This window comes from Cyprinus carpio, chromosome A6, assembly GCF_018340385.1.
Source record: "Cyprinus carpio isolate SPL01 chromosome A6, ASM1834038v1, whole genome shotgun sequence".
Lineage (NCBI taxonomy): Eukaryota > Metazoa > Chordata > Actinopteri > Cypriniformes > Cyprinidae > Cyprinus > Cyprinus carpio.
Genome location: NC_056577.1, coordinates 24,056,468 through 24,077,929, shown reverse-complemented (window position 1 = coordinate 24,077,929; position 21,462 = coordinate 24,056,468). Strand labels below are relative to the sequence as shown.

The 21,462-nt window shown below is 36.8% G+C and overlaps 1 protein-coding gene across 2 annotated transcripts; it reads right to left on the bottom strand.

The window, feature by feature from the left end:
- Positions 1-36: 36 nt before the first annotated feature.
- Positions 37-21,039, bottom strand: LOC109062741 (beta-1,4 N-acetylgalactosaminyltransferase 1-like). 2 transcript variants are annotated; one of them, XM_042758557.1, is made up of 12 exons: positions 20,790-21,039; positions 14,188-14,316; positions 13,728-13,950; positions 12,831-13,007; positions 12,595-12,701; positions 10,121-10,158; positions 9,848-10,028; positions 9,634-9,732; positions 7,312-7,499; positions 7,071-7,211; positions 3,562-3,799; positions 37-3,237 (listed from the first exon to the last, which is right to left on the bottom strand). In XM_042758557.1, the coding sequence occupies exons 3-12, from the start codon at positions 13,940-13,942 to the stop codon at positions 3,023-3,025; spliced, it is 1,599 nt and encodes a 532-aa protein (XP_042614491.1). In that variant the 5' UTR covers positions 13,943-13,950; positions 14,188-14,316; positions 20,790-21,039; the 3' UTR covers positions 37-3,022. The 2 variants fall into 2 exon arrangements, with proteins under 2 accessions (XP_042614491.1, XP_042614492.1); XM_042758558.1 differs by having other exon boundaries at positions 14,188-14,313.
- Between the last annotated feature and the right edge of the window lie 423 nt (positions 21,040-21,462).

Below are 21,462 nucleotides of genomic sequence, written 5' to 3'. Positions count from 1 at the left end.
ACTGCTCTTCAGGAAGACAGAAGACATGCCACAAAATGTTATCACCAAAGCCTTTATCTCATTCCATTCGACAACAAATGCTTTTTTTTTTCTTACATTTACAAAAAAGGAAAAAAAAGTTTTCCCCTTTTCCCCCTTTATATTTAAGGGACATTTGCAAACTACGTTTTGTTCTTTTAAAAAATGATCAATAGGCAGCCATACTTTTGGGGGGACAGAAAATTAGCTACCCACTGGTAGAGATACAAAACACCAACAGAAATTAGAAGTCATGCAGACACAGTGAGAAACCCAGAGATGAGGAGACAGAATCATGATCGTTGCAGTGAAGTGAGGAGGAAGCAGGGAGGTTTTTGAGAAACACTCTTTAAATGTCATCAAAAATTCAAACTGGCTATTTAATACACAGCCAGAAAATTAGATATTCAGCTTCCCATATCTGTTCAAGCTCCTATCATCTTAAGCTCATCTGAAACTAACCTTAAGAATCAAGTAGCCTTACACCAATACTTTTACATGCTCCTTTATGACCTTGCACTGCATGCTTACACCTGAATATGCAGGGCAGATAAATGGAAGCATTCTTCAAACAGAATCATAGCAGCTCTATACTTAGTATTACAGGACTACAGCCTTCACTTGTCTTTTTCAGGACTGAAACAAGCTCAATGACTGGTAGAGAGCGATAAAAAAACAATTTAAAAGGATTTTATACCGTTTTTCTGTTTTGAGTAGCATCACATGGTATTCAAGATACAAAGTAAGTGAACAAGAGTTAGTTTTCAATTCCATTTTACACCATTGCTTGTTATATTCAACCAGTGCACTCATTAAAATCCATTATGTACTGAATTATGTATTATGTAAAATCCATTATGTACCTCTCTTTTTTACACTATGTTTTTTCACTTCCTTAATCTCTGTTAAGGCTTTCTGGACAGTCATGCACTTATTTACTCCTGTATGGCACCGTTTTAAGACAGGATGTAACAGAAAGGAAGGGGAAACCTATCACACATTCACACACATAGGCATAATCTTTGACAAGGCCATAATGTTGAACATTATTTGAAGAATCTGTGGTTCAATGTAATGCAGCAAACAGTCATTAGGGCTTCATACTGTTCATGAGCGACAATGTAAAGCCCACTTGATGTATTTTAAAAAACACTTATTTCTCTCCCACACACACATAAAACAAACAATATGCAAACAAACGTAATTAAAATTATGCACAAGGATGTTATACATTGAATTAGACAGCAATTACATCACCTCCTTACATGTTTTTACTCTACAGAAAGTGGCTGCATACAGGTAATTTGTTTAACTATTATTTATTTCTATCAAATGTAGAGTTAAAAATCAAGGTTTGGACACATTTATCATTATTAAATTTTTGTTGAGAAACATAGTGTCTGTTTATGCATGTCTTTTAAAAACCTAGTTTTTTAAAAATGGATTATTGAGCAGAGTTTGGCTACTTTAAGAAAGCTAAAGTATAACATGTAATTTAGATTTTTTGTTTAGGTTCGACATTTTCATCACAAAATTTATATGGAAAATAAGAAGAACAATGAATAAAGAATCAGTAGGTGTGTCCATGTTTTTGACTGCTGCTGTAGATATAGCCAAACATTTGAATAACCATTTTATTTCATATTTTTTTGTTATTTGCACATCTGTGGCATTTACTCTGAAAAGTGTATTAATGCTGCTTTTTTATTTTAGTAAAGTTAGTTGTCTCAGCCATTCTGCATAGCAAAAGCCACTGACTTGACCTTTTCCCCCACAAATCTGGCTTTGGATTAAATCCAGCTCAAATAAACAAATAAATAATTAAATTAATAAAACCCTTACAGTAAGCGCCTTTGGAATATATGCTTATGATGTGGTTGCTAACTAAATTTATAAAAGGTGCCATTGGACTTCACATCTGGCTGCTATCTTCATGCTTCAGTGCAATAAGATACAATCTTAAAAAGACCCCAGAATAAAGGAAATACAGAGTACAAACAATAAACAAGTCATACAATGACGGCACAGTCCCTCTTTAAAACAAACAAACAAAAAAAATATCAAATTCAAATTTTACTGTACAATATATCCCTTTTGCTGAGAAATCTGTCAGAGTGTGTATGTGAGAGCGAGAGCAAAAGAATGAAAGTGATAGGTTGGATTGTCTGTGGTTTTAGCTTGCTAATGATGTTTAGTCCATTCCTTCTTTTTAGTGACACTGAGGGTCGAATCTCTCCAATTGAAGTCCATTTGTTTTAGTGCAAACGTACAGAGAGATGACCCTCATAAAGACACACATAAGAACACATGATTAACGCCAGACAGGGAGCTGATGTGACATTACATGTCAATGTCCCAAAGAAATGGTCTCCCTTTAACTGGAATTTTAAAACTTCTAAAAGTCATGGTTCAAAATGTTGACCTCCACTGTCTTCTCTCAGTTTCAAAAGAAACCTCTTCTGTTTTCTCATCAATTATAGGAGTAGTTCACTCAAAAATGTCTGTCCAAATTGACTTACTTCCATGTCATTAAGGAGCTTGAAAGTCTCCTTTATGCATTTAAAACAACATCCACGTGAGTAGATGATGACAGAATTAATTTTTGGTCTCATTATCCCTTTAAATGTGATACTGAAACACGACTGGCTGAGGAGAAAAAGATGGCTGTGCATAATTTACGGAATGGTTTGATCATTATCTAAAGAATTCTTGTGAACAAAAATAAAGCTAAAGAAAGGAGACACAAAAATACGACATCTTCAGGTATCAAAAAAATCTTAACCAGCCATCACTGTGCATCTCATCCGTCAGTCATGTGTGATCACATTTTGACCCTTTCCAAAAGAAGAGGCTAATTTGAATTCCCCTATACACACATGGGACCAAGTACAGTACATACACACCACACTTCCAGTGTCTTCACAGGTCACTTTAGCTGCTCAGGGAGAGAGTGTTCGTTTAAGGGGGGATGAGAGAAAGAGAAGGCGGCATAGTCAGGGTTTATTCAGTTGTGTGTTAGACACTGAAAGCGGTTTTTGAAGTACAAGAGGCCATTTTTGGTGTGTGTCGCATCAGATGAAGCAGGAGGGTAGCGGAACTTTGCGTAAGTTTTGTCGCTTTCCGACTGGCCCCACGGCAGCTTGATTTTGGTGGCGTGGTTCACAATGACATCATCACACGACCCAACATGCAGGGAGCCGAGTCCATCGATAAAAAACTCTGTAAAACAAAATATGGAAATGAGGACATTTTTGTCCCTTTTTGTAATTTCTTATAATCAAAATTTCTAATGCACAAAAAATGTGCATTATTTAAATTTACATGTACACAGATTAGTTTAATGTACAACAATATTTTATTTTGAATTAATTTATATAAAATAGTATAGTTTTAATACATAGGTCATAACATAATTATCAGTACAACACAAAATAATTATCATCTTATCAGTATCTTGCCTCACAATTTAATATTGGTGCACACCTAATACACCACAATCCTAGAAACACCTAATTTTGTGTTTGGACTTCACTGAAAACTCACCCAAATGCGCAACACGGGCTAGCCGGGGGTCAAAGCCCACCTGCTGCACTTTATCTGTCCTGGCAAGAAAGAAATTGATGACTCCATCAGTGACAACGCAGTGAGGAAAGCCCTGGATGATGTGATGGAAGCCTCGCCGCATGTGCAGACAGTCCCCGTCTTCTTCTCCAGCTTCAATTGAGATAGTCTGCCTGTAGGTGGCAGTGTAGCCTGTAGCTTCACGCACTGCTCCTCCAACCTAAACACACAAAGCAGCCGAACACTAAGAACAATGCAGGGATGATAAACTGAACTGGAGGAAACTCTTTAGTACAGAGTATCTCTTCTTATTAAAAAAAAACTCCTTGAAGCGATTTTTGTTTCTTTCTCTTTATAAAAGCAGATGTGCTTTGTCTCCTTATCTAACGCATGACTCCAGCACACTGTGCACACAGAAGACCCGTTCACTGTAAAGGTCACACAGCTGATCCATTCCAGGGCAATAATCTGCCCTATAGCCGCTGCTGCCTAAAGCAAAATGTAATGCAAACTGTATTGCATTTATTGTACTCTTTCCTTAGATATATTTTGTGATTCATACTGATTCCAACTATATTAACCTTTAGGCTGTGTGTCCACCTAAACCTTTTTAGAATGGCGCTCTGCTGAAAACACACAGCTGTGAGCCCTTGAGAGCGCTTCAGCAGCGCAGTGTTTTTTTTTTTTTTTTTTTTTTTTTTTCTTCAGTTGAGACGCTTTGGTTGCAATGATACTGGATATCCTGGATATCTGCAGAAGTAATGTGGCAGACACATCGTGAATGAAATACTGCAAGCATTATTTTTCATATCAATATTTGTAATAGTCTGGGAATCCTTTCTGCTTAAGACATGAATACTCAGAGACAAGCAATATTAAAGGGATAGTTCACCCAAAAATGAAAATGGCCCCATGATTTACTCACCCTGAAGCCATCCTAGGTGTATATGACATTCTTCTTTCAGACGAATACAATCAGAGTTATATTAATTAATCAATGCTTTATAATGGGAACGGATTTTGAAAAATTTGAATTCCAAAAAATTGCACCCATATATTATAAATGAAGTCCACACGGCCCCGTGGGGTTAATAAAGTCCTTCTGAAACGATGCGATGCATATGTGTAAGAAAGATATCCATATTTACAACTTAATAAATCTTAATCTCAAGCTTCTGCTAACTGTCGTACGCTCGTTCACAAGAGGGTGGCATCCAGCGGATGAAGTAGGACGTAGGCAAACGCGGTGATGAATGCGGAAGTGATGAACGTGGAAGTGCAGAAGAGAGAGCAAAACAAAACACCAGTCAAGAATAAGTAGTACAAAACGAGGATTTGTAAAGAAAAATGTCAGAGGATTTCAATATAAGCCAAGTGGTTTTCCTTTGCTGTAAACAAAACTTGTTTCTTGCGAGACTAGCATATTCTGCGCAACTTCAGAAGGCCTTTATTAAACCCTAGAGCCATGTGGACTTCTTTTATAATGGGTGGGTGCAATTTTTTGGACTTCAAATTTTGGGCTACCATCCACTCCCATTATAAAGCATGGCTTAGCCTGGACATTATTTAATATAACTCCGATTATATTCGTCTGAAAGAAGAATGTCATATACACCTAGGATGGCTTGAGGGTGAGTAAATCATGGGGTAATTTTCATTTTTGGGTGATCTATCCCTTTAACATCTCCTCCGTTGTTGTTTAGCCATAGTACAAGCATAATGTGTGACAGTCGGTCGGAGTGGTATTTGCCCCGCCCCACCTCCACTGTGATTGGACATCTGACTAAAATGTGACAGTGATGAGCACTGCGGTTTACCCAAAGTTGAACATTCTTCAACTCTCTGTGCTGAGAAAAAAATGCCAGAGTGCTCAGCATGTAAAAGATGCTCAGCGCTCGGCACGCTCCTGGCGTTTTAAAAAACGCGGAGCTCCAATTGAAAACAACTGAAAAAAATACTCCAGCCTCGGGAACAAGACTGGCTATTCAAAACTCTTCCTATGTAAGCAGGGTACTAAAAACTGAACAAAATTCAAACAAACACGTGTTGTTCTAAAAATATCTTCCATTTTTGGACTATTTTGACCTTTACAGACTTGTACAGTTGTTTCCTCTGTCTGAATTCCCTACCAATCAGTGCCAGAGACAGAGGCCGCATTTACACTGCAAGTGACTCAAGTGACCCAATTCAGATTTTTTACTCCCATGTGGTACAGATCGGATATGGCCCACAAACATGTAAGCAGGGACAAAAAGCACATGGACTCCGATATTCTCAGATCAGTTTCAGGCCTCATTCATATGTTGAAATAAATCTGATATGAATCGGATACATGCACTTGTGCCTGCCGTGTAAGCGGACAGACCGGATATTCCCCTGTTAATGCGAGTTGGATGTCAAATGGTTTTGAAACATCTCGTGGTACAGATATATCTATTACAAATGAAACATCTTTAATTGGCTAGCAGAGTATTAATTTTGTTTGTTTGTGTTAAATAAGAGGAGATCTGGCACTGAAAAATGTTGCTTTTAAAATCATACTGAGTGCTCGTTGCCGCTGTTTTCAGTGATGGTGGCTCGTGTACAGAGGAGTGCTTCAATCTTTTGCTAACTGTTGTGGAGGCTCTCTATTCCTGCTCTTGATATACAATCACTGATGAAAACATTTGTTTTTAGTGAGGAAAAAACTATACAAGGGAAGATTAGAACCAGTGTATATAATCACTGTCATGAAGATTCGGTACTAATTAAGGATTTTGATGTAAGGATGAAACTAGCCTATCACATTAAAACTGTATCTATGAGTTCTGTCAATCAGTTAAACTCTTTGCATTCATATTCTGGACTCATCTTATTGTATGCTTTATTAATAGTGTGTGCAGAGTTTGGTCTTTTAATATCACTGTTTAATGCATTGAGGCACATCAAATTAAGCCCATTTAGTGTAAATGCAGATATCTGATACGGGTCACTGTTAAAAGAAGGTGTAAGCGGGACATTAAAAAAATCAGATATAGTCAAAAATTCCGATTTGGGCATCCAGATCTGTATATACAGTAAAAGAGATCAAAAGAGTTTCTATAACATGATGCCTAACACCTCTACCACTTGAGATTTCTAATTAAAATAAACTGAGCCTGCTGCTGTGGATATTGTGATGTAGGATGGTGCCTTCTTGATTAAAGGTTTAACTGGGGACTGTGGTGGTTCCAAAGGTGTAAGTTCCTCACCACAAGAGGGACCTAAAAAAACACCTTGTTTCCTGTGCAACGGAAAAAGTCCTCAAGGGGTTTTTAAGCCTTTGATGTGCACCTGATCCACTCAACATATATAATGTCTCTGCAATGGCTCTTCACTAGATAAGACTGAATTATAATGTTTTGGTTGCTTTGTCTTTATTTGATGGCTAATATTCACAGTACTAAAGAAAACCCTTGCATGAATGAGAATTCTCATATACTGTGTATATCCTGCTACATTGACTTTCTCACCAGGTCAAGTGTGGTTTTCTCCAGCACATCCACCAGTTTCTCCAGCTTTGTGTTGGCAGTAAAAATAAAGTCATCATCCACCCATAGCACATATTTGGTGGTGACCTGTGACACAGCCAGATTACGACCAGCAAACCAGCCCTGAAACATAGACATACATATTCAGAACCCATCATAGTGCATGTAAACACATGTTTGTGTTTAAAACAAAACTGTGCCATCAACTCACGAAGTTACTCACCTTTCCGAAGGGCATGATGTAATGTTCAATATATGGGCCCGATACTGTTTTCGGGTGCTCACTGTCATCTGCTATCACTATTGTAACTGTTGGATAGTACTGCCGTATGCTGTCAATTAAATCTTGGAGCTTGTCATAGCGCAGGAAGGTTTTAGTTGCTATGGTCACAAGAGCACTGATGTTATACTCTGAAATCGAGCAAAAAAAGTCAAATGTAAATGGAAACATGTGGCTTTAATTTCCTTACAATTTAAATAACAAATAACACTAAAATCACAGAGTGAATCATTATTTTGCCATGAGCAAGTGTAAATGTGCTAACACATCTAATATACAAAGAATAAATAGAATTGTAGCAAGATACAATAGCTTACTACATTATTGTTGACTGAAGCACCGGAACCATTTTTCTGCACTCTGAACATAACTGTTGGCTGATACTGAAATATGAAATTCTCTTGGCTTGCATTATAAGTACATTTCTATTGTAGAATATCCTTTAGTATCATTTTGCACATACAACTTACACATGCAAATAATACTTATCCCTGCATATATCCACTACTTTGTAAATTCTGTTATATCCAAAAACATTCCAATGCTGATAGGCGGCTGGATAGTCAGAAATTAAAGGTAATGAAAGCACACTCTCCTGACAGTGTTCAAAACAAAAACATGCAGTGCTACATCTGGAAAATTCACATTTTTTATGTTTTTCAAAGAATTTTCTTATGCTCACCAAGACTGCATCTATTCAATCAAAAATTTAATTTATTTTAAGATATAATTTATTCCTGTGACAGCAAAAATGATTTTGTTTTTTAGCAGCCAAATCATTTTAATATACTGATTTGGTGTTCAATAAACATTTCTTATTTCCAGTGTTCATAGTAGCGATTCCCAAACTAGGGTGCACAAGAGAATGATTTTGATGATCTGTGTGTAAACATGATGCAGGCCTATCCATCTCACTAAAAAGGGTATTAAGTGATATTCTTATTTTAATTTATAACTGAAATGTTGATGTTTTCTAATATACAGTCAGGGCTTCACATTAAGTGACTTACATTTTAATATAATATTGTCAATGTTGACTGTTTTTGCTTGATTTGGTTAACGAAAATAGTTCCAAACAAAGATCACAGCAAAACAGTCGTGCATCTTTGAGCAACACACAGCAGTGTTTTGTTACTGAATGATTCGGCGTTTTTGAATTGATCATTTGAGTCAAAGATTCTGTGGTCCATTTATAAAGAGAGGCACTTGCTTCATTCATTCACTCTTGAATGAATCAACCGTCTGAATGAATCGTTTGAATGAACACCTCAATGACTCACACATTAAGACTACTTTCATGTTTAAAAGTAGCTTATCTTTGCATTTTTCCAAAATGTCATATATATATATATATATATATATATATATATATATATATATATATATATATAAACTGATTTAAAACACCAAACTCATAACCTCATGCTGTTCTTCATTTCTGCAGTGTAAATGCATTCATGCTACATTTCATTAAACTGTCTGTGTAAATGCATATAAATGCCACTTCAGCTAATTCTGTTTTTTTTCTGCAGGGGAAAGATCAGTTTTGGTAATACTGATTATATTTTATTGGTAATAACCCTATAGTATCTTATTATATTAAGTAAAAAAAAGCCCTTTAAATAGGCAAAAAATTACCTGGAAATGTATTTATTTAAATACATTTTAATATGCAGTAACTTTAGTCCTATAAAAAGTAATTTTCCAACAACAAAATTGTGGCCAGTGAAAATGCTGAGTGGTTAGTAATTTTGGAAAACCACTAGCCACAGTAGCTAGTGAGCAAAAAGTTGATGTCAAGCCCTGTATACAAGTGATATATTTGTATCATTGCAGTTAAAATGTGGTGTTTAACGGGGGTGCTTGTACACGTGTCAAACAGTATAAAGGGGTGCACTCTGCAAACCGTTTGGGAACCACTGGGCTATAGGATTTATTATGAATTATGAATTCACTTTTATTTTTGTTGGGACTTTTGTTTTATGTTTTTTTTTTTTTTTTTTTATATATATTTTATATTTTATATTTTATATTTGTATTCATTTTTTATTTCTATTTAGCTTTAAACTATTTGTAAAAATTTCAGTACTTCAAATTAAACTTATTTATTTTAGTTAGCTGCCAGGACAAATTTATCATTTTCATTCATTTTTTTTAAGGTTTTCATTTAATATTTATATTTTATTTAATCTTAATTTCAATTAACAAATAACTATTTTTGATAGGTTTAGTTGTAATTAACAATAACAACAGTGACGTACTTACCTTTATCTGCATCAGAGCCCGTGTTGTAGAGTTTGGGTGTAACTCCATGACGGATCTTGATGGTAAACAGAGCTTGATGTCCTTCTGTGTCTAACTGCACTGAATCACAAGCACATAAAAACTACATATCAAAATAAAGATTATCCAGTCCTGAGTTTACATGTACATTTGGGATAACTATTTATTTTTTTACAGGAATTACCCAGAAGCTTACCTGTGTCAGCTGTGCTGGGGTGGAACAACGTGTTAGTATATGTGATAAACTGAAGCTGTCGATTCAGACTGGACAAAAGGCTGCTGATCAAGGTCATGTGCATCTCACCATCACCCCTGACTTTTACCCCCTCCACCTCTGCTGCCACATTAAATGTGCCCAGAGATGCTGAAAAGTTCAGCTACAAAGAAAGATGAAAAACATAGTGTCCAGAAAGCATCCATAACACAAAAGCACAGGAAATAGACATAAATTATTCATAATAACACTTACAGTATATACATCTTGGGGCAGCTCTTTTAAGGCCAAACCTGAAACACATTACAGCCATGGATTCAGGGCCGGATTTATCTCTTATCGTGGCATAGGCAAAAGTCAATTATTCCGTGTATACTTTGGTTAACACACTTCAAGACACTGTTCATGTTTTATTTGAAGACATTTGTCAGGTTTTTGTCCTTAAAATGCTATTGTGTGTAAGACTAATTTATCAAATCTTAAGCTTCCTGTTGCTCATTATAAAACATCATTTTAGAGCTAATAACAGAGGTTTGGGCAATTGATATGCAGAGTAAGCAAATGCAGTTGTTAGAGAGAGATAGATTAAGTGTGTGTGAAACCTAAGTGTGTGTGATTAACACACACTTAGTACACACTATAGTATCTTATTACTTAATATAATAAGATACTATAGTGTGTGATAGATTAAGTGTGTGTGAAACGTCATTTTAGAGCTAATAACAGAGGTTTGGGCAATTGATATGCAAAGTAAGCTAATGCAGTTGTTAGGGAGAGATAGATTACAGTTTTTTACAGAAGCTAGGACACATTTCTCAATACTTAGGTCACTTTTGCAAAACTCTTCACACAGTTCTCCTAACCAACTTTCAGCTTGGCAAAGCAGTTCATTTCACATTCAAAATGCACTACAACTACCAAAACACTTTATTAAGGTCTCAAATCAACTCATTCTTCCAGAACACTAGCAAAGGTTGACAGCCGACAAACACACTTTGTCACCCACAAAACAATGACCTAAAAAACACTAACAACATGTAGCATTATACAGTGTTTTCTTGTGTAAAACAAGGACACATCTCTGTATATAATTCACTGCAATATATGTTACTGGAATGAATCAGACATATTTACATCACAATAAAAAAACTATTCAGCAGTTGTCTCCTTTTGTAATGAAATTGAAAGAGTAACACCTGCGTAGATGTTCATCTACAATGAGAATCAGCTGTGGCTGGTCCAATTGTCCAATTGTTTTTATAGCATTTAATTTTAAGATTTAAAATATATTTCATTAAAATATTACTGTAGAAATGCAGCAAATTGCTGTCTCATTCAGTTTTGTATTATGTTATTGTTTTGAACATAAGTTTAACAGTTTTGAAAACAGTATGTAAGCATGTGCAAACTGGCCTGTACGTACAAAGAGTTTTGGCAGTTGTTGTGTCTGAGTGAGAAAAGAATTCATGAAATTTGAGAGATGTAGTCACTGAATGCATTTTGTGCCAAAGCAATGATAATTGATCCTCAGTTTAGCCCACATAGACTTCTGTTGTGCTCACTGTGTGAAGAGTTCTGCAAAAGTGACCTAAGTATTGAGAAATGTGTCCTAGCGTCTGTAAAAAACTGTAAGTCTGTGTGAAACCTCTGTGAGTCTATGCGTCTCTAAACAGTGTTTGGCAGCTGCGTCTCTACTATTAGCAAAACTGTGCGTTTAACTGATAAAAAACCGCAGCATTACCACTTCCACACTGAGAAATGGCATGTAGCTTTTCAGCTGCAAAAATATTTTGATAAAGTCACGGGGGAAGTGCTAACAACAAGTGTCTGCGCATAAATTCATTGGAAAAAGTTAGTCATTTTTATTCTTTTGTTTTTTAATATTTCTTGGTCAATGTCTTTTGGGGGTTTGTTTTTTGGTGTTGGTGTTGCTCTTTTTTAGATCTCAGTCGTAAGCTTCATATTATTATTATGCACAAAAAATAAATCACATTGTCACATATATCACTGCAATCTGAAAAAAGCAACCCAGGCTCATTGGAAGTACAATACTGTGGCTACATTTCTGCAGATATGTACACACATTTCACTGTATTTTCCAGGAGAAATGAACACTAGTGGCAGTAAAAACTTTTATGATTATATAATGATTATGGGGGCAGATTATCAATGAATAAAGACATATTTTTGTGCAGTTCCTTGCCCAATACTACATTACTATTATGTGAACATTTTTACTGTAGTGCATGATTTATAAACAGGCTTTGTCTGGCCATAGAAGAACTGGCCCACTGACTGAGCCTGGTTTCTCCCAAGGTTTTTTATCCATTTCTGTCACCGATGGAGTTTTGGTTCCTTGCCATTGCCGCCTTTGGCTTGCTTAATTGGGGACACAATTTCTGGCAACACTGTTGCCTTGACTGCACACTGTTGCCTTGAAGCTGCTTTGACACAATCTGTATTGTATAAAGCACAATATAAATGAAGGTGGCTTGACTATAAACAAATACATTTTAACAGTTGCATCACAATCTGTGCTGCTGAATAAATCTGCATCTGCCATTGAGAAAACCGATATAGCTTTTAGTGCCTCTTGTGGATCATCTAAAAAAAGTGCAGCAAAATGGACCTGAAGCAATGTATTTTAGGTTTTGCAGAAATGTAGCCACAGTAACATATTTCCAATGAGCATGGGCTGCAAAAAAGTCAAGTATTATAAAGTATAATACCTGGTATAAGGATAGTTTTAAGAGGCCGAACTTCCACACCCTGGGTTGGGTACTGCAGAGGGTTGTTAGCTTCAGCTACAATCAGCAGATCAGCAGGGGTCTGCGATCTATACACACCAGGGTTACAATCATTAACAAAATATTCAAACCATAAAAAACATACATTGATAACATATATATGGATTTATAAACCAAACAACTGAACATTTGCACTGGCATAAAATTATTAAATGCACCTCATTTGAAAGCTCTGATACTCTTTGGCGCGCCGTTTCTTCATCTCTTGGAGCTGAGAGGCCTGGAAGGCAGTGTGCAGTGGATGGGCAGACACTCTAGGGAACAACAGCTGAGCAAAGGGCAGGTTGACCCCTCTGCTGTCTCCTTCACAAACACAGCCGTTGCGAGCCAAAAGCTTGCAGAAAAGAAGGAAAGTTATCAGATGATCAACCTGTCAGTCTTTGAACAGAAGGAAAACTTTTGATTCCTCTTAAGGTGACAGTATACAATGTAGGTCTCTGTGTTCTATGTATATATAAATACATAAAAGATTTACAGGACATCAACATTTCACAACATTTAACAGTTAACAAAATAAATTCATGTAGAGAATTTAAAAAGATGTTTAGAGATAAGTTGTAGATTTCAGAACAACTTTAATTTGGAGCACATATACTACAGTCCAAAGGTTTGTGGTCATTAAGATGACTAAGGTTAATTAATTATTGTATATATCAAGGACAATTTAAATCAATTATAAATCACAGTAAAGACATTTACAATATTATAGACGATTTCTATTCTTACTATCTATTCGGATCTACTTTGCTATCGCAATAAGTACATTTAAGTACATTTTTAAAAGCATAAAATAGAAAATAGTTATTTTAAATTGTAATTATATTTCACAATATTACTGTTTTCCTATATTTTTCATCAAATAAAGACAGCCTTGATGAGTAGAAGAAACTTTGTTTTTTAAAAACATTATAAAATCTTCCCAACCCCAAACTTCTGAATGGTTGAAATAAGTAGTTGTTAAGAGTTGCAGGCGTTAAAACATAATCCCCAGTCTCCCTCTACTTGAGCTGATGTTTCATAGAAAAACATTAATCAGCTTGTGAAGACTAACTGACCTGGCCACACTCTCCCTCACTCTGTAAGGGATGGTGCTAGTGCTGGGATCTAGTTCAGGAAGTCTCTCCTCCAGCAGCCGCTCAGCTCCAGGTCCCGGTCTGTACCGGACATCCACAGTGCTGTAGATCCGCGTGGGCCAGGAGTGTAGCACTGCCAAAACCAGCACCACTGATGCTACCAGAGCTAACAGCACAGTCTTACGTAGGGAACGCATGCTACAAGCTGAAACAGAAACACAACAGTGTTGAAACTTCATTCAGTGTAATTAAATTAAGTTGTACAAAAATGGTTATGGTTCTTCATGTGAAACTTCACAAATTAGCATTCTCTAAAATCAAATAATGAAGCATTAACTTCAATTCAATTTTCTAATTAGGCTTCATGTAATTTCCCTTCACTTTATAACAATGAGGGGGAAAGCATTTTAGTAATTCCAAAAACAGTTATTAACATACTCACTCTATCCAATCAGAGCAAGACGTACAGCAAGCTGCCATTACTGCTCCTAAAGGTCCATGGTACTGATTGGCTCAATCTTAATGTGCCTTACAGTAACTGATGAGGCTGATGGAGGGCTCACTCCATCTGCTGAAGTAGAAAAAAAACCCTTAGTCATGTCATCTGTAGTGTATTCCTTTATTGTATTTATTACATAAAAGAATCCAATGTACATAAATTGAATTACATAAAAGAGTCCAATATACACTCTTTAAAAAAAGGTTCTTCATGGGAATTTTGGTTCCAGGATTAACTTTTAATATCAATGAAATATTTCTACAGCACAGAAGTTTCTTTATAGTGGAAAAAGGTTTTTTATACTATTAAAATGTCCTTTACACAAAGGAAAAAGGGTTTGTTTAAGAATTATTCTCTGAAAGGTCTTTATGAGATCTTTACGGGATGTGTGTGAACACACGCACAGATTGCAGAAAATCACTGGAGGGTAAATGAACCAGAATCCAGTGATCCCAGAACACATATAAGTGTATTTTATGGAATCTCTATGTGAAAGGGGAATATTTCTCAAGAGCAATTTTTGAACGAGACAAATAATACAGCCAAAATTGTAATGGAAAGGATAGATAAGTGTACACAGCATGTGTACATAGTATGGAGACTGTGTTTAAATATGAGTTAAAGGTACACCATGTGGTCATATTATAATTTTTAATTTATTTTGCGTCCTCCACATAATATTTTCGGTTTCTTCTTCGATTGAGGATGTATCTTATAATATTCAACCGCAGCAAGCCTACATCTGCCACTTAACATCATATTTAGCAAAACCCAACACATCGGTAGATCTACAATATTAGCCTAATATCAGTTCACACAATCGCTGTGTTAGTTGTAGTGGGTGACTTACTGTTAGATTATTTTATGCTCTCTGCCAGATGTTTTGTGCCTCTCTGCAATCCCTCCTCCCTTCTTACTCCTTTTCTTCTGTCTTGCTCCCTCCTCCCTTCTGTGTTCTCTTTCTATACCTCAATGTATGCGCACACATGCATATTTCCTCATGAGTTCAGATGTTCAGACCAGGACGGGGGCTATAGGCCTGAAGGTTATTGAGCTCGGTCTGTCCTTCTGCTCAGAGTTGAAGTATCCTTGGCCAAGTGTATGCCTAATATGTCCAGAACTTCCTGGCCATACTTCCATTCTATATAACATACAGATGTACGGGCTCTAGAGGCAGCAGGAGGGAAAACCCCTTGTTTTCTAGACATTCCTATACGATGTAGTGTACAATGCTTATTGGATAAACCACTACACCACCCTTTGCAATGCAACTATATAATGTGTGAATGTAATAATAAACTGTGAAGAAGTTTGTGAGCAGACTAAAAGGCTTCATGTTCATTTACTTCTTTCCATGAGCTCATGCAAGGACTGAGAATGGTCGGACGGCATCGAAAAGATAAAGACAGAATTATGTGTTATTTAACACTTACTATCCAACAAGTTACAGTATTAAATAAGCTACCAATCAAGCTAGGTAACCTTACAATCGCTTATGGAAAGATACATTGGATATCATCATTTTTTTTGTCATGACTAATTTATAAATGATTCAGCAAAATCTGTATTAAAGAGAAGAATCACTTCATCCAATGTTTAAAGTGAATAAAATAGCCTTGACAGCCTACTTACACATACTGTACTAACTAAAGCACTCTGTTTTCTCCCACCACCCACCAGACAGTCAGTGAGATAAAGCAGGCAGTGGACCCAACCACTGTGAGGCAAGGAAGGGGGGACTCAAAACTTTCTAAACACCAGTAGTACACAAATGCCTTAAGCAGGAGTGGGTCAAAGGTTGTATTAAGAGTCACAAAGGCAGTGGTTGTCTCTCTGGGGTTCACTGTTACAGGAGTTATATTAGTGGTAATCCTCCACGTGAGCTGAGATTATGATCAGTGAGATGATTTGCGCAGTATTGGGTGGACATACTTTACTGATCATAAGATGCTTCAACTAATAATAGCTTACTTATCAAACTATCGTTTAAAAAACAAAGTCACTGAAAAAAAGAAAATGGTAGGCTATAGGGCCTAATTAAAAATATTACTATAAAGTATATGATACCAAATAAAACAAATAAATACAAAAGAAAAAAAAATGTAACAGTGGTAAGCACTGCTTTACTCCTAGTGTTTTCTATAAAATGCCCGCATCAGGGCCTGTATCCCGTAGAATCCTCTTAGAGAGCTCTTAATTTAGCTTAAAAATTTCTATGTAGGAGTCTTAGCTTAAGAGCAATAGAGTGGTGGAACTATGATGTCACTTTGTAGGCAAAAACCCAGACGCGAGTTAGCATTTTAGCACTTCCGGTTCCATTGTCCCAGAGTGAATGGGTTTTTTTAATCAGATTTTGGTTAAATTCCTAAAATAATGTCAGTGGTTTACACAAGCTCAAGATACTTCCACGTTTTATTCTACGACATAAAACACACCAGTTACAGCCCACTCGTGATTTTTTTTACACTGTTACGTTTCTTAAAAAAGACGGTTGCTAACAAGTTGCTAAATGGGACTACAGGCGCTGTCTGAGACATATAACGTCATCACGATGAACAGTTCATCAATTTACACTATTTTCCAGTTGTAGTAGAATTTGTAATAAAATTAATTGTAGAATAACCAATTAATAGTTTCCCGCATTTTAGATTGTTGTTCGACAATGTTTTTTTGTTTTGCCCCGAAATGCAACAAAAGTCTTCGGATAGAAGATGCTCTTTTTTTCGCTTTCCCGCTGATGCAGAGACTCTGGGTTCGTACCATAAAACTCATATGATGTAAACACCACATTTACCAGCTTAGTTGTAGTGAAAGTGAAACTTTAACGATGCACAGTGCTTAAAGCCACATTAAAATTAAATGTTTATGGCCACATGAAGCTGTTAGAAAGCATATGAGGATTTTCTAGAAGCAAGGATAAAATAACATTTTGTGTACCCAACCTAACAAAGCTGAAATGTGGTACTTTATTCACTAAAATAAGTTTAATCTTACCATATCCAAAAACTTGTTCACTCTGCTGTTATATAATAGATTAAATGCACTAGAATTTTATTGAATAGTACGTGGAGATATGTTTTCAATTCAAATATTCATATTAATCAAAGATTTATTCAGTTTTAATTCACCTTATTTCGAAATGTAGAGAAATACGTGCTTTCATATGTCCTTTAGTTATTTCATTTATTTACTATACTATTTACTATAAATGTCTCATTTAAGTTTTAGCATTTACTCCAGTTTAAGGTTCATGTAGCGTGGGTTAAAATTCACATACAGAGTAAATCCTTTTCAGTGAACGTGTTAATAAGTTTGAAAACCATATCAGCATGATCTAATGTGTAGTGTCTTATTAACTCACTGTCATGCATTGTGTGCAAATATGTATTTCTTCCCCTTCATGTTTCTTCCATTTTCTCCACTGCTTAAGAAACTAAAGTGCCCCTTAAAAGTTCTTGTCAGTACTCCTTACAATTTTGGACCTTAAGAGCTCTTTTAAGAGTTAAGATGCTTTCTGAATTACTTTAATTTTAAGAGGAAACCCCCACATTTCTAAGATTTTTGTTTCTAGGAGCAACTCTAAGCTTTAAGACTTTTCATGAATACGGGCCCAGGTCTAGGGCTTCTACATATGTAACTAATTTAAATTTTGCCCTGGAAATGAGGCAACCGCTTGTTACTATCCCTCATAAAAATATTTAAGAAATAAAAAAGAAAAACTTTTTAACAGAACTAAAAGATTTGGCTTTGCAGGCATTTGTAAACATTCAAAGACAAACAGCAAAAAGAAAAAAAACACTGCTGTCACAGGCTACTGTGAGGGAGCACAGAGCAAGAAACAAGGAGATCAACAATACATCACGGAAGACTTTAATGGAATCAAGGGAATTGGGAAAACTCACATAACAGAAGACGTAAACAAGTAGAACTGACAAACACCAACTGAAAGGACTGGGGCTTTTAAACACAGGATAACGCGGGACTAAGGAGACACACCTGGAATCAAATTAACAATCAACCTGAGGGAGAAACTAGGTCACATGGAGCAAAACACACACAAAACATGGAACAGAGTCTGACAATTGCATTGCGCAACTGGAGGAAATTTTATTTCTATCTGAAATATTAATTTTATTTTCTGTATTATTTGCTTCACTGTACTAAAGAGTGTTCTTCAGACTGTCTCAGTTTGCTTCAGTATGCTTGAATTTTCGATGAGCTGAGAGATAACAGGAAATCTATTTAATGTATGTGTATGCACAGTCATGGCCAAAAGTTTTGGCAGTGACATAAATTTTGCATTTTGCAAAGTTTGCTGCTTAAGCTATTGTGGTGTTCATTCACATTGTTTCTAGATCAGGGGTGGTGGACGTCCATCCAGGAGAGCCGCAGCCCTGTAGAGTTTTGCTTCAGCCCTAATCAAACACACCTGAACAAGCTAATCAAGGTCTGAAAGGTTACTAGGAAGCTACAGGCAGGTGAGTTTTAATTAGGGTTGGAGCTGAACTTTGCAGGGCTGCGGCTCTCCAGGACTGGAGTTCGCCAACCCCTGTTCTAAATTATTGTGTGCAGAGTGATCAGATGCATTTTAAATAATTATTAAAAGCTTCACTGGCCAGAAAATAAACTTTTCACAAAAAATAAAAATAAATGCATCTTAAGCACGCAAAATAACATAAGTGGACTTTCAACGATTAATTGCCGCTTTGAACAATTATGTAATTGTGGCATCCATAATTATAATCGGGATTAGAAATTTGATTAATTGTGCAGCCCTACAACGATCCATGAGCAAATTTGGTGATCCATGCATTTTCCAGCATGATGGAGCACCATGTCACAAAGCAGGAGTGATAAAGAAGTGGCTCGAAGATCATTACACTGAAATTTTGGATCTGTGGCCAGGCAACTCCCAGATCTCAATCCCATAAAGAACCTGTGGTCAGTCCTCGAAAGGCGAGTAGTCAAGCAGAAGCCCACAAATTGTGATCAACTCCGAGAAGAATGGCAAGAATGGATTGCCATCAGTCAGGATTTGGCCCAGAAGCTAATATCCAGCATGTCAGAGCGAATTGCGGAGGTTATGAAGAACAAGGGTCAAGTCTAAATATTTACTCATTATATTTTATTTTTTGCCAATAAAAGCCTTTAAAACTTATGATATGCTTATTTTCGGTATACCATAGAAACGTGGATAAAGTACTGAAGCAGCAAACTTTGCAAAACACAAAATTTATGTTCCTGCCAAAATGTTTGGCCACTACTGTATGTGCAAGATAAGTGTGAGACAGGAAATGTTATTTTAGCTTCTTAGACACCCTAGCTTCTTTGCAATGCATCTGGAGGACATAGTTGGACATCTTAAATAGAGAGATATGTTGAATATGCATTATGATTGGATGAGATCAAAGCATCCACATTTGATCAAGGTATAAATGTTGAGTTTGGGTGTTTCCTCTTGGTCTCAATCTGCAGTCAGCTTTGTATGACTGTTAAACTCTTCTTGCAAGAAAACTTCGGGGAAGTTGTGGCCTAGTGGTTAGAGAGTTTGATTCCTAACCGTAAGGCTGTGGGTTCAAGTCTCGGGCCGGCAATACCACAACTGAGGTGCCCTTGAGCAAGGCACCGAACCCCCAACTGCTCCCCAGGCGCTGCAGCATAAATGGCTGCCCACTGCTCCGGGTGTGTGTTCACTGCTGTGTGTGTGCACTTTGGATGGGTTAAATGCAGAGCGGAAATCAGAAATTCTGAGTATGGGTCACCATACTTGGCTGTATGTGACATCACTTTCAAAAATAAATATCCAAAAGACTTTTGTCTCATACCTTTATTGGGAAAAGCTAAAATGCCACGACAGCAAATAAACGCAGTAAATAACCATTCGCTTAATTGCACCTACTAATAATTATTAATTAATAGCACTTTATCCAAGGTTATGAAGATAAAAAACCATGCGCAGCCCCCTAGAGTGTATAAGCCCAATGGATGCGACTTCCCTCCTGATACTGATGTGGTATAGCTAATATACAGAAGGCCAATGTGCGGTGATTCCCAGCACCCTGTAAACTATATAGCCCTACCTCACACGGGCCGCACAGCTGATAGCATGCACCGTTGGCCTTCGAGACAGAAGCCGTTCAAAGCCATGGAAAATAGTCAATAGCCATTAAGGGACTTGATAACTGGCGATCATTGCCACTATTGTTTAACGCCCATTCTGCCGCCTGTACACAGAGAGGTACCGAAACCCCCTTGGCCTGTTGTCGCCATATGTCTCATCATGCACATAAAATTCCATCGGGCAATGCAGAGCCATAACACCATTAGAAATGTAGGCTAAGAAACCAAATCCCTTCTATTCTATTCAAATAGCCTACAAGAGAGTGAGTGGCGATCAATTAATTTAGCGTTGCATATTTAATTATATTCACTCAATCGTGCAGCGGAAACAAACAAATATGCCGTAAATGACTGGGGAAAAAATGATATCAGTGCCAATAACAACAGGGCGGATGGGCGACCGAACACGTTCAAATAAATCTTACCTGTAATGTCGCCACCAAGAGGGATCTCCTACCCTTAAATTACCCCCTGCGCGCTAGTCATGTGAACGCAAACAGCTGATTAATGGAGAAAATCCGATGGCATGGCATCCACCTCTGAGACAGAATGGAGGAGAGCGGAGAGGAGTCGGGCTACCCCCTCTATCTGTGAATAGCGATGTAGGGCTGCGGCGCGCTGAATGGCGCTCATACGAGAGGAGAGAGGAGGAGAGAGTGATGCAGCTTCACAACACGCACTCACGTCTGCCGCTCACAGTGTTTATAAGTGCTTAATGATCTGAGTGGGAAAATTAATTAGATTTCTTGCACATGTATTTTATTCATTGGATATCAGATTCAAACATTCAGCAGCCTCGTAGTAAAATGCAACATCATTTATATGATTATGAACATTAATAATAGACAATGCACCCTTTTATGGACAGACGTCATCTTACAAAGAGGCAAGGGAAATTAAATAATAATAAAATAAATCTTGTCATGTCACGCCTCTTCAATGAGATGAGCAGTGCTTTCCAAACCTGTCCTTAATAAAATACTAATAAAATAATAATAATTTTAAAAAAGCCAGTAAAACAAAGGAACAGAGAAAATAAAAATAGATGCACCATGTTTAAAATCGTGCCAGAGAATTTGTGTATGTCAAATGATTCAG